At 39.8% G+C, this 11,186-nt stretch overlaps 2 protein-coding genes across 2 annotated transcripts; both read right to left on the bottom strand.

The window, feature by feature from the left end:
• Positions 1 to 423: 423 nt before the first annotated feature.
• On the bottom strand, positions 424 to 5,825 carry LOC130747956 (uncharacterized). Its single transcript, XM_057601021.1, has 4 exons — positions 3,509 to 5,825; positions 3,198 to 3,389; positions 1,709 to 2,404; positions 424 to 822 (listed from the first exon to the last, which is right to left on the bottom strand). The coding sequence occupies exons 1-3, from the start codon at positions 5,695 to 5,697 to the stop codon at positions 1,861 to 1,863; spliced, it is 2,925 nt and encodes a 974-aa protein (XP_057457004.1). The 5' UTR covers positions 5,698 to 5,825; the 3' UTR covers positions 424 to 822; positions 1,709 to 1,860.
• Positions 5,826 to 7,853: 2,028 nt separating this feature from the next.
• On the bottom strand, positions 7,854 to 11,186 carry LOC130747955 (BAG family molecular chaperone regulator 7). Its single transcript, XM_057601020.1, has 3 exons — positions 10,399 to 11,186; positions 8,849 to 9,139; positions 7,854 to 8,251 (listed from the first exon to the last, which is right to left on the bottom strand). Exons 1-3 carry the CDS (start codon positions 11,074 to 11,076, stop codon positions 8,033 to 8,035), a joined length of 1,188 nt encoding a protein of 395 aa, XP_057457003.1. The 5' UTR covers positions 11,077 to 11,186; the 3' UTR covers positions 7,854 to 8,032.

The following is an 11,186-nucleotide window of genomic DNA, read 5'->3' as shown; positions in this document are numbered from 1 at the left end:
TGGTCAATGTTGAAACAGATTCAAATTCTAAGTGTTGTATTAGTATCAGACAGCATTGCAGGTTTGTACACTGTTAACATAAAGACTGAGATTATTAATTGTCTACATAAACGTTGGAGGAACTATCTATTGCCTATGAAGAGACACATGAGATGGATGAAAATGGTTTTTTTAGGAGTGATAGTGAACAAGATCTAGATGTTAATGTTGATGCAATAGGGGCAAGTGGTGCTCAATGGAAGGAAATGTTCTTTTTAGGAGTGATTATTTTTGGTAATCAGGTTGAGTAAATGATATTTCCCTACTTTACCCTCAAAGTATTGAATATTTTTTATATTATAATTACACCTAATACTTACTAGTGCTAAATTTATTTAGTATGTGAGAGGATTTGTAGGAAGATTTATATTAGAACAAATACAATACCAAAAATGTACAACTTCATTTGAACTATAAATAAGTACTAGGTAAAATTATCGCAAAAAATTAATTAAATGATTACATTAACCTTACTCATGCTTACCAAAAAAAAAACAAAAACAAAAACCTTACTCATAACTAAGTTTCAAAAAAAAAACCTTACTAATAACTATAAATTAAAAAATCCTACATTTCTTGTACACAGTGACATTTGGGCTTGTCCAAAAACAATATTTGGACCTCAAATAGAGTAGCACATACCGTGAGTGAAGGTTGACCCATTTTCTTCCTTTACAACTAGGTCTTTTGTCTCCAACATCTAGTGTCCAATTGTTGTATCACTTTGTTGATTGGGCCAATCTTCACCACTTCTGATGGGCCTCCTTTTTCCCTTTCCTCCCCCTGTATTCCACAAATAAAACAGCACCTTAGGCCTCAGCAAATACTCATGTAAGTGTATTTTTTGAAACTCTTCTACAATTAGATTATCAAGCCAAAATAAATTCTGAAAAGAAGCTTCTGTGAGTTGGTTATTTTAATTCAGAGTTGATGCCAATGAAAAAGAAACTGAGCATTGCACAAGTGATTGCATTATATAGATATTCTATGTGATCCTTAGTGTTGGGGTCGGCAAGAATGACAAAAAAGATGAGAGGTCAATGAATTAGAACAAAGCCATGGACAAAGATGGAGGTATCAGAACTAATGAAGTCAAACCATGGTTGTTGGCGTTTTTGAAAAATAGCAGCTTGCAGAAAAGCATTTGGATAATAAAACAGTATAGGCATTTGGCACACAGGGTGATAGATATCCATGTTTTGGATCAAAGCATAATTCAAAAGGTATAAATTGTAATAGTATGATTACAAATTTGCACTAGCAATGAATTTCATTAAATTACAGATAACAGGTAGGTATCTAACCAATAATGCTGAGATTTAACTAGAAAGCTAACATTAAACTTCTAATCCAAAGCATTTTACATAGAGTAGTGTCTATTTCTTTTATGTCCAGCCCTTTTCCTCTTATAGATCATAGTGCATGTTTGCTTGCATGTTTGGAATTCACGTTAAACCTTAAAATCACATTAATATGTAAGCTACAACATGAAGCAACTTTGCTAATGTGCTTTGAAGTGTGTATGAGTGTATCCAACACATCCAAATATGCTGATAAACTCAAACCTAACTAACAAATGAGCTTTAGCATATCATTTGAGGTGCTGAGGAAAGCAACAGAAAAAAAGATATCAGTGGGATTATTTAGATAGAATAAAAACCTGTCATACCTTTCTCGTTAGGTTACACCTGGTCGAAGTGCAGACATTAGCATTCCACCATTTGTGGTTGAACACTGAAGCACCCCCATCTTGAGTTATTTCCCTATGCAAGTTAGCATTTACAATTTCTGTCTGTGAATGTCAGGTATGGTTTAATCACATCAAAGATCATCCTGAAACAATGCCTTAGAAACTGAGCCACATGAAGGACTCCCATCAGCCAGGCGACTGTCATATTCCCAGTCCCTCGTACATTGGCTTGATCGCTTGTTTCTTGTCATTGGCGTCTCACATACTGTGTCATAGCTTGCCCTTGGTCGCTCCTTCCTTTTTGGCAGCTTTTGGAGGTGATCTGTCTTGAGTTTCACACCATTCTGTTTTGGGGCCCAAAGACTTTGCAATCGAGATCTGCATGCCCTCTCTCTCCTTTCCTTATCTTCAATGAGTTTTTTATCACGATCCTTCTCTACCATCCCTTGGATTCCCCAGTCCTTCTGCAACTGAAAGAGTTCATTTTCTGCTGAAACAGGTTCATTCCTGATATCATTTTCACCCATCTCGTCTCTGTATACCTTTAAATTCGAGGACTTGTTGCTGTCCTCACTGTTAAATAAATTAATTAGGCCATCGTCCTCATCTGCCAGTGGCAGCAGGTCCATTTTGTTGTAGATTTTATGAACGACATCTTCAAGAGTGTGAGAATACCTGAAATTTTGGAGATATAACTATCATAAGTATATGAGATTTCCATACTTTATGTGGTTATCAACTTAATTCAATTGCTCCATGATAAAAGAGAAGCAAATCAAAAGAAACTAATCAAAACTTTGGTACTTAGTACGGGTTAGCACGATATAGTTCAATATATTCTAACCCGAATTCCCAAAACAAAATCATGTCATGTGCCAGGTTAGAACAAAAACAACGCAATGATATAGCCATTAATGAATTGTTGAATCATGCTATTTACATCGGTGAACAAAATTTAACTGACTCATTCATGTCTAATATAATTCAAAGCCATTTGTAATTCATCACATATGAATTGTTGCCTTACTAAACCAAGTCAAAATATACGATTCAAATCACAAACTAGGCAATTCTAACAGCTACTGGAACAATCATAGGTAATGAAAATAGACTGTTATTAATCACCCTCCAAATAGAATCTAGGAATTCCACAAATGTCCACATTTGTGCTAAAGCATAATATAGCATTTCAGAATAAGTATAAATCAACATCCAAAACATCTCATATTGATATGTAACTGTTTGAGAGAGTTAGTTAGAACTTGGAATAGTTAGTTTAGGGTGCTAATCTGAGATAAGAGATTATGAATAACAGCGAGGAAGTTTAAAGAAGGCTTATCTTGGACTTTGGAAGATCCAAAGTGGGGGAGAACTAGGTTTCTCGAATACATGGCTGTATCAACAAATACATTTTCTTTCTATATTCTGAGCCTATTACATTTACAGTGAATAAAGTATACACAAATACCTGTTTTTAATGATTGTTGCTACATAATTTTCAAGGGTCCAATCACCGACAAATCCCGCTTCCATGTGGCACTGAATTTTCTCTAGAAGCAGGCATATTTGTTTAACAAACTTCTGTTTGCTGGAATCTTCAACTCCATTTCCAACCTCTGATTGTAAAATTTCCATCCGAAATAAAATCTGCAATTCATATCTAATACTCATTGAGGAAAATCATGAAACAATAAGTTATCAAACTTTATAGCTGATTTAGAATTTTAAATCATAATTGCATCACATGCAGAAATTAAGGAAAACTTGATCAAAGGATACTCTCTGCCTAAATGATCTGTAATTGTTGTAGTAGGTCCCGAATCAGATGCCTGAGTAAATGAACTTCTGCTTTTATGCTCTGCAGCTATCTCCTTAGGCTCCCTTAATAGAAGTTTTATCAGTTCAGATGCAACCTTGCTACCACTAGCATTATCATCTTTTAGAGGAGAATGACTCTGATCCATGGTTTCCTTATCAACCTTCTGACTTAGCCAGTAAATAGATGAATTCACAAGTCGCGCTGCCAAAGCTCCAAGGTCTATAACTTCAGATTCAATTCCTTGATGGATCTTGTTGGAAAGACTACTGAAATATTCTTCAGAGGTTTCGGACCTAAAATCGAGCGCAGCATCATCCTGTATTCGAGAAACCTCAGTGTTAATTCCAGCTGAGGCAGACAGGGAGATTGGCTGGTCACCATTTTGAGTCAACTCAGGCAATGTGCTATTAGTGTCTTGACTCTCTTCTGCAATCATCTGAGTTGGCTTCGGTTTTTCTGACAAAGTGAGATCTGAACTGCCAGATTTCTTCACCTGTTTCATCCAGCATTTCAAAAACTTCAACCTTTTCGACTTGCTACATTCCACAGCATAGTAAACCTCATGCAGATCTGTCTCAAATCGGTCATACACCAAATCACAGTAGGAGCTCCATGTGAGGTTACGAAGTGCACTCAAATCCATCATTTTCTTTTCTTGCAGACCCGTAATTCCCGCATCACTCTTCTTATCTTGAGAGTCCAACAAATCCTTGCTCTTGTTCAACTTGCGATCAGATTCGTAAATCTCAGCCTCCCCCTTCCTAACATATTGACCCAAGTTTGCTTCGCCAAAATCACAAGCCACGTGTGGATCCCCTAACACAGATAATAGAGCAGAAGAAACAGTAAAAGGCCTAAGAACACCAACACAGGAACCCCCCTTGTCATTGGTAACAGTCACCAATGCCCAGAAACCTTGTTTGTATAGAAAACTCAACAGAATTTCCCAAATGGGCACCGATTTTCGCTGCCTCCGGCAACCAAATTCAGCCGCTACCATTTCAAGAACCCTATCAGCGAAAAACTCATCCGAACTCCCCTTACTCTCTTTCTTAGATTCCCTGAAAACCTCGCGCACCAGAACCGAATCATAAAGGCAGCCCCTTAAGTTAACAAAAGCATCACACCTCTGCACAACCTTAACCTGCAATTTCGCAGCCCCATCAGAACACAGACTCCACAATCTCCCCCTCCATTGGCAACCACCTCCAGCCTGCAAATTGGGACTCAACTGAACCCTCTCGTCTCTAGCTGAAACTACTTTGAAATCCACCAATTCGAGATCACAACAGTTATACTCAATGGGGTTCCCATTTACATCTTTGATCCGAAGACTCAATTGCACCTGAGCTTTGCTAGAAGAAGAACAAGAACGAATACAAAACCATGGAATCCCAATTTTGGGATAAATCAAGCCAAAAGGAACAAGAGCAGAACCAAGCAAAATTGAATCAATAGAGCAAAATCCCCAACCTAATTTCGCAGCCCCAGTCTGAAACAACCGTCGAATCTTGGCAACCTCATCACTATTGTGATTGTGATTGTTGACAGCAATCCAACTACAATGGATACCGAAGGAGGCAGACGCGCGGGTGACGGTGCCGAAAGAGCGAGAGAAGCTCTGGCAGAAGGACGTGGCATCTGGGAACGACGACGACTGGTGGTTTTGGAAGAAGGCGGAGAGAGATTTGGGTTCGGGGAGGGGGGAGAGGACGAGGAGCAGATTGGGGGGAACGAGGGGAGCGGCGTTGTTTTGGCGGTCCCAGGTGTAATGGCCGATGAAGTAGTTGATGGAGGCGGAGAGGTGGGAGGCTGAGGGGAGGTGGTTGGTGGGGAGAGGAGGGAAGTGGGGGAGGGAGGAGAGGGTTTGGGAGAGGAGGTGGAGGGTGGGAGAAGGGAGGTTGAAGGTGAGGGCGGGGTTGGAATCGGGGAGGAAAGGGTCGAGTTTGTAGGGGGAGGCGGAGGAGAAGAAGAATTTGAAGGCGAAGAGAGCGGAAGAAGTTGAAGGGAAGGAGAGTAGGGTTTTGGCGGCGGAGAGGATGGATTTGGTGTAATGGTCACGGTGGTGGTGGTGGAGGAGTGGGTCGAGATCGATGAGGAGGAGAGTGTGGTGGGTGTCGGAGTAAGAGGTAATCGGATCCATTTCCATTCGGGTTGGATTGGATTGAGAATTGAGAATTGAGAATTGAGAATTGAGAATTGAAAATTGAAAATTGAGATCGATAGAAGAAGAAGAAGATGAGTGAGTTTGAATTGGCGCCTCACATGCCTTCTAAACCCCGCCAAAAAGTTTCTGTCAAAATCATCACGACAAGAAAATAAATATTAAAGCGTATATATATTACTTTAAGCTGAAAGAGTTTTTTTCTATTAACTCTTTTGAGTTATACTTATATATGTATTTATTACATTGATGCGTAAAAATATGGCAAAAGAAAAATACAAAGCGTAAAAACTACCACAAAAGAAAAAATATAAAAGAGTATAAATACACAGATATAGAAAGAGGGCTGCGCCTAGCGTGGGTCAGTTTCAAACTGACCCATGGTGGTTCAGTTACTATTCCCCACCTAAATTACAAAAATGCCCATTCTCTCAACCTTTCCATGCATCCTTCTTCATCTTGCGCTCATTCTCTTTCTTTTCCAAAATCTTGATGAAGCCATGCAATTTCGGATCTAGGAATTGCTAATGCCATTTTGGATCTGGGTGTTTGGAGGGGTGGCTTTGGGTGGAGGAGCACCGCCACCATGTATCCTCCAAGCTCTCCGGCGTGACGTCATCATCTCTCGGTCCCTTCACGCCATCATCTCCAACAGCGACCCCAACCAAGTTCGTCGCCATGAGCACGAATGAGTTCAGCAGCGACGTCATGGTTGCATGAATTTGTCTCTTCTTTTACTCCCAAATGTGATTATACTGAAATTTCTCAAAATCCTAACTCTAGTCCCAAATTGGTACCGAATAATTGTAGCCCTTAACTAATTAATTGAAGCAAGCATCGTTGAAACCCAACCAAATCTGGGAAATAGAAAGTCCAATAGAAGAAGTGTGTTTGGCTCTGTTCTTTTTCCTTTTTTTCAGATGGTGGTTATGGCTTTATTGTTAGGTTCTTCAGGGCGTCTTTGTTCTTCCCATGTTAGAGCTTCTTGGGATGAGATTTCACTTTGGATGTCAAGTTCCTGAAGTTCTTCATGTGGGGAAGATAAAGGAAGCTGAAGAAAGGGGTTCAACACAGTTTGGAGGACAGAGAATGAAGGAAACATGTGGAGGAAGAAGGGTGTTTTAGTAAAATTAAATATATCTAATTAATAAAGTTTTAATATTATTAGCTGATCTGGACCGTTCAAATTAAAAATATTAAATCCATCGGTGGATAATTGAACTGAACCACCATGGGTCAGTTTGAAACTGACCCACGCTTGGAGGGTGGTTGAGAGAGAGAGAGAGAGAAAGAAAACCCAACATCCATGAGACCCAAAGCCCCAACCAGCAGCAAAAGTTTTGTAGAATCCAAAAGGTGGGAGTAATTGCGGCTTCGGACTTAATCTCGCGAAAGAGGGGTGTTTGGCTTGAGTTGCTATGAAGAGAAGAAGTTCGTCGTTTTGTCGATATGCTATAATCATCTTTGATCTACATTGTGAAGAGAAGGAGGCGCATCCACCTCCAGTCAGGGTGTTTCGATCCGCAACGTGAAGAGAAGAAGGATTGTTGGGGCTCGATATACTTCTAATCAGCTTCGATCCGTGTCGTGAACAAATGAAGAAGGATGGTTCGGGTTTGATTGCTTCGATTTGCTTCTAATCAACTTCGGTCTACGCCGTGAGATGAAGAAGTGTGGTTGGGTGCAAAGAGTGATCTGGGTTGAGTTAGTGGTGGAGCGATTTATTTATGGGTTGGGGTGGAGGTTGAAGAAGATGTTGATGAAGATGAGGACGGTGAAGATTATTAACTTTTTTATTTTGTTTCAGTTATCACTAATTATCCATGTCATTTCAAATTTAATTAAAAATGACATGGATAAAGCCACATCAGTTCTGATCTGCCACTGGACACTCTTGCCAAAGCTCCGCCATCCGTCAAGGACAAAAACCAAATTAGGTGCAACCATGAGGAGATATTGCTAATTTTTTTATGAGGGACGAATCTCAAATTTTGTTACAAACACAGAGACTAATTTGACTATTAACCACCTTCTATTTCAATGCCGAAAAATACATAGAGCATGGCGGAATAGACAAATTCATGAAAGGTGACTGCACAAAATGAGATGCATATGCATCGCATTTAAGATAAACCTACAGCTCAAACATAAAGCCCAATTTTCATTCAGAAAGTGCCAATAGTTCAGTAGGATAAAAGCCATTAGATGAAACATGAAAGCATAGTTTAGAAATCTTAGACTAACATACACCTAGCAACAAGCTACAACAGCAGATGGAAGGCAAGAAATTAGCGGATACATATAGCTTCCTCCGTTCATCTTAATAGGCATCGCTGCTATTCTCTGCTTCATCAAGCATCCGCACAACCTGTGCAACACCTTCTTCAATTTCCTTTCGAATGACTCCATCAGGCATGTCAAATGTCCTTCTTCTGAAGGAGAGTGATTTTCCACCAGGCTGGGGATCCACCACATCAAGCATTGCTTCCAGCTCATCCACCATTGACCTCTTTGCAGATCTTACCATCAGATCAGATCCCTACAAAACAGGTAATGAGTAAGCCTGTGAGATAAACTGAGTAAAATTATGTTTTTTTATGCACTCAATGTTGATCAAATATTTCTTTTGACTCTCTGGCCAGTATAAAGCTCCTTTTTTTTTCTTCTCCAGCTAGCATGCCATGATTATGCAGCAAAATTCTAAAGGCACATTGTAATGGTTGATATTCAAACTAACATGGCTGTGCAAAAAACTGTCATTCTGGGCATACAATACAATAGTACTCCACAATCAACACTCTGTAATGATTGATGTCATCAGAATCATGCAAAAAAATCCGATAAAAATAGAACTTTCAGTACATAGTTCCTGAGATATGTTGATTGAAAGCAGTATGTTTCCAGTTTGTCAATTGTTAAATAACTTAGTAAAGAAGAAACTTCATATTTTCCCTTACGATACAAGTTTTCTTCTACACTAACACGATGTTGTGTTGTCTGGAGTAAATAAAAGTGCACTTCAGTCTAAGATTTACTACTAAATTGACATCACTTAATCTCATGTATAGCAATTAAAAAATGTGGAGAAAGATCTATCTATTCGACAAAGGGATATTTAGAAATTGGAGACCACTACCTCAATGCCATCAACAGTGAGAAGTAAGACAATGATTTTCTCAGTAAACCTCTGTCGTTCCTCTGCATCACGAGCTACATGACGCCGGTAGGAAAAATTGTTGAACTGAGCTCTGAGTTCCTTTAACTTAGATTTAGCAACAGCCAGTTCTCTGAGGGCACGAAGAGCCTTAGACCTACGGATCAAATACGCTCTAAAGCTGATCTGGATCAACAATGCAGCATCTTGAGGAGATAACTCCTTCTTTTTCCCCCTCTCGTTTTGAACAGCTCCGAACCTCTTTGCAAATGCCTACAAATAGAAAGAACTCGGCATTCAACATACTTAGAAGTTTCAAATTTTAAATAGAGCAGCATTACACAGTCCGTCAAAATATTCATTTGGGATAAAAATGAAAAGTAGCTAATATCCTGTTGCCTGAAACTCGAAAGCTTAAACAGGTTTATTTGATAACACAACATTTATATGAAGAATGACTATTGAGGGCATGGGTTTCAACCTTAGAATTTGAATTATATAGCATTAACATAAGTCCCAATCATCTGACATGATTCGAAAAAATAACAATAATGCACCTCCTACTCTCTCAGCACAGAGCCTTGAGCTAAAATTTCAACAATGAGCAATCATTCACATGAAAGAGGCACAATCGCAACAAAATATGAAGTTGATCTTTGTGAAAATGATTTCAGCTTCAAATCAGACATTTTGGGTTACACACAAAAACTAGACACTGAAGGAAAATATAAATGTGCATAAAAGCAGCCTCCTATAACTACTTATGCAAAGATGTTGTAAGAAGCATATATATAAAACTATAATAGAAGCAGATTTAGGGCAGCAGTAAATCCACAAGGAGTCACAACTCACAAATGCATATAATCATACAAATGAAAATATCTTCCACAACATACAGTTTGCAATAAAAGCAATCTCAAGAACAGATCAATGAAACTTAGGAAATACAAACTGGCGTGTTATTTTGAATTAATACAGAACATATGCAAGCTCTTAGGAATGAACTACAATTCTTCAAAGAAAAATGTAGAAGCATGTAACAAGCAATTACATAGACAGGTGCAAGTAAGTCAACATAAAACCACAGCATGCCTACCCATTAGCGTTTCCTATGAATTCAATAAATTAGGAATCACAAGTGGGTAACCATCGATGCTGACTTAACCACATCAAGCCAGTGGGATTATTCATAGTGCATTTAACACCCTCCCCACCCTCTGGACCTCCTCCATGTGCCATCAATCCTCTGATCACCAGCCTTGTCAGGCAGGGATTTCAAAACCCAACTCTTAAATTGGTATTTTATTTTTGGGACTGACAATCTCTCTTGATTTAAAACAATCCAAGCTAAACGCCAAAATTATATACATCGCTATCATCATTTCACTCTTATCTTCACATCATTAGTAAATCACTATTCACTAGTAACCAAATCCTCCTTAAAATTTAAAATTCAATTCACAAACTCAATTATAAAATTATTAAACAATACTAATCAAGATCATAACAGAAAAGAGTGTAAGCTACCCAACCTGTCTTAAAACCACAACTCTGTGATCAGTAGTAGCATCACTGGGTTCTTGAATCTCCACAATGCGCAATCCATTTCCTTTCTTCTTCTCCTTCGTCTCTTTCACATTCCCCTTCTTCTCCTTCTTCTTCTCAGCGTCACCACTTCCCACCTCAAACGTGTACTTCCTCACGCTTCCAGCATCGTCACCTTTACCCTTGATCTCAGCAGTCCACTTGATGTTCTTCGCCGCCAGTGCCACACTCTTCAACTTGCTCTTCTCCCTCTTCTTCTTCTCCTCTTCCGCCACTACCTCGGCAACCCACTTGTACTTCCTGTCAAACCAATTCTTCTCCGCTCCCTTGATCTCCGCCGTCCACGTGTACTTCCGATCTCCGCCGCTCTTCCCTCCGGGAACAAGAAGCCGATCGAATCGCGTCTCTAGCTCAGCGACCCGGTCGGAGAGGCTCTGCAAGCATTGCTCGGTCTCGAGCTGCCTCCTGTCAAGTCGCTGAACTCGCCGGTGCACAATCGACGGCGGCGCGGGATCGACGCAGATGAGATCCGTGACGGCGTCGAAGTGGATGAGGTCGAGGTCGAGGGAAGGGAAGGTGAAGGTTTCAGCGAAGAAGGAGGGTGCGTTGCAGAAGAAGGGTAAGGGTTCTTCTTCGATGAGATGGAATCGTCTGAATCGGCTCATGGTTGGGTGAGTGAGTGGAATCGGTGTGAACTCGTTGTTGAGATTTAATGAGTGACGAGTTGAATCAGTGGCGATTCGTGACGAAGTTGAAAGTGAAATGGGATGAAGGG

This window comes from Lotus japonicus, chromosome 3 (genome assembly GCF_012489685.1).
Source record: "Lotus japonicus ecotype B-129 chromosome 3, LjGifu_v1.2".
Taxonomy (NCBI): Eukaryota; Viridiplantae; Streptophyta; class Magnoliopsida; order Fabales; family Fabaceae; genus Lotus; species Lotus japonicus.
This window is presented reverse-complemented; position numbering and strand designations above follow the sequence as displayed.

What these genes read in the sequence shown, in the direction of transcription:
- LOC130747956 (XM_057601021.1), bottom strand. Translation starts at nt 5,697, where the DNA reads ATGGAAATGGATCCGATTACCTCTTACTCCGACACCCACCACACTCTC. An exon ending in ACAGATCATTTAGGCAGAGA is followed by an intron (nt 3,390 to 3,508) that starts GTATCCTTTGAT and finishes AATGAGTATTAG; the next exon opens with ATATGAATTGCAGATTTTAT. An exon ending in GCAACAATCATTAAAAACAG is followed by an intron (nt 2,405 to 3,197) that starts GTATTTGTGTAT and finishes CCAAAATTTCAG; the next exon opens with GTATTCTCACACTCTTGAAG.
- LOC130747955 (XM_057601020.1), bottom strand. Translation starts at nt 11,076, where the DNA reads ATGAGCCGATTCAGACGATTCCATCTCATCGAAGAAGAACCCTTACCC. An exon ending in GAGTTGTGGTTTTAAGACAG is followed by an intron (nt 9,140 to 10,398) that starts GTTGGGTAGCTT and finishes TTCTATTTGTAG; the next exon opens with GCATTTGCAAAGAGGTTCGG. An exon ending in TCACTGTTGATGGCATTGAG is followed by an intron (nt 8,252 to 8,848) that starts GTAGTGGTCTCC and finishes CCTGTTTTGTAG; the next exon opens with GGATCTGATCTGATGGTAAG.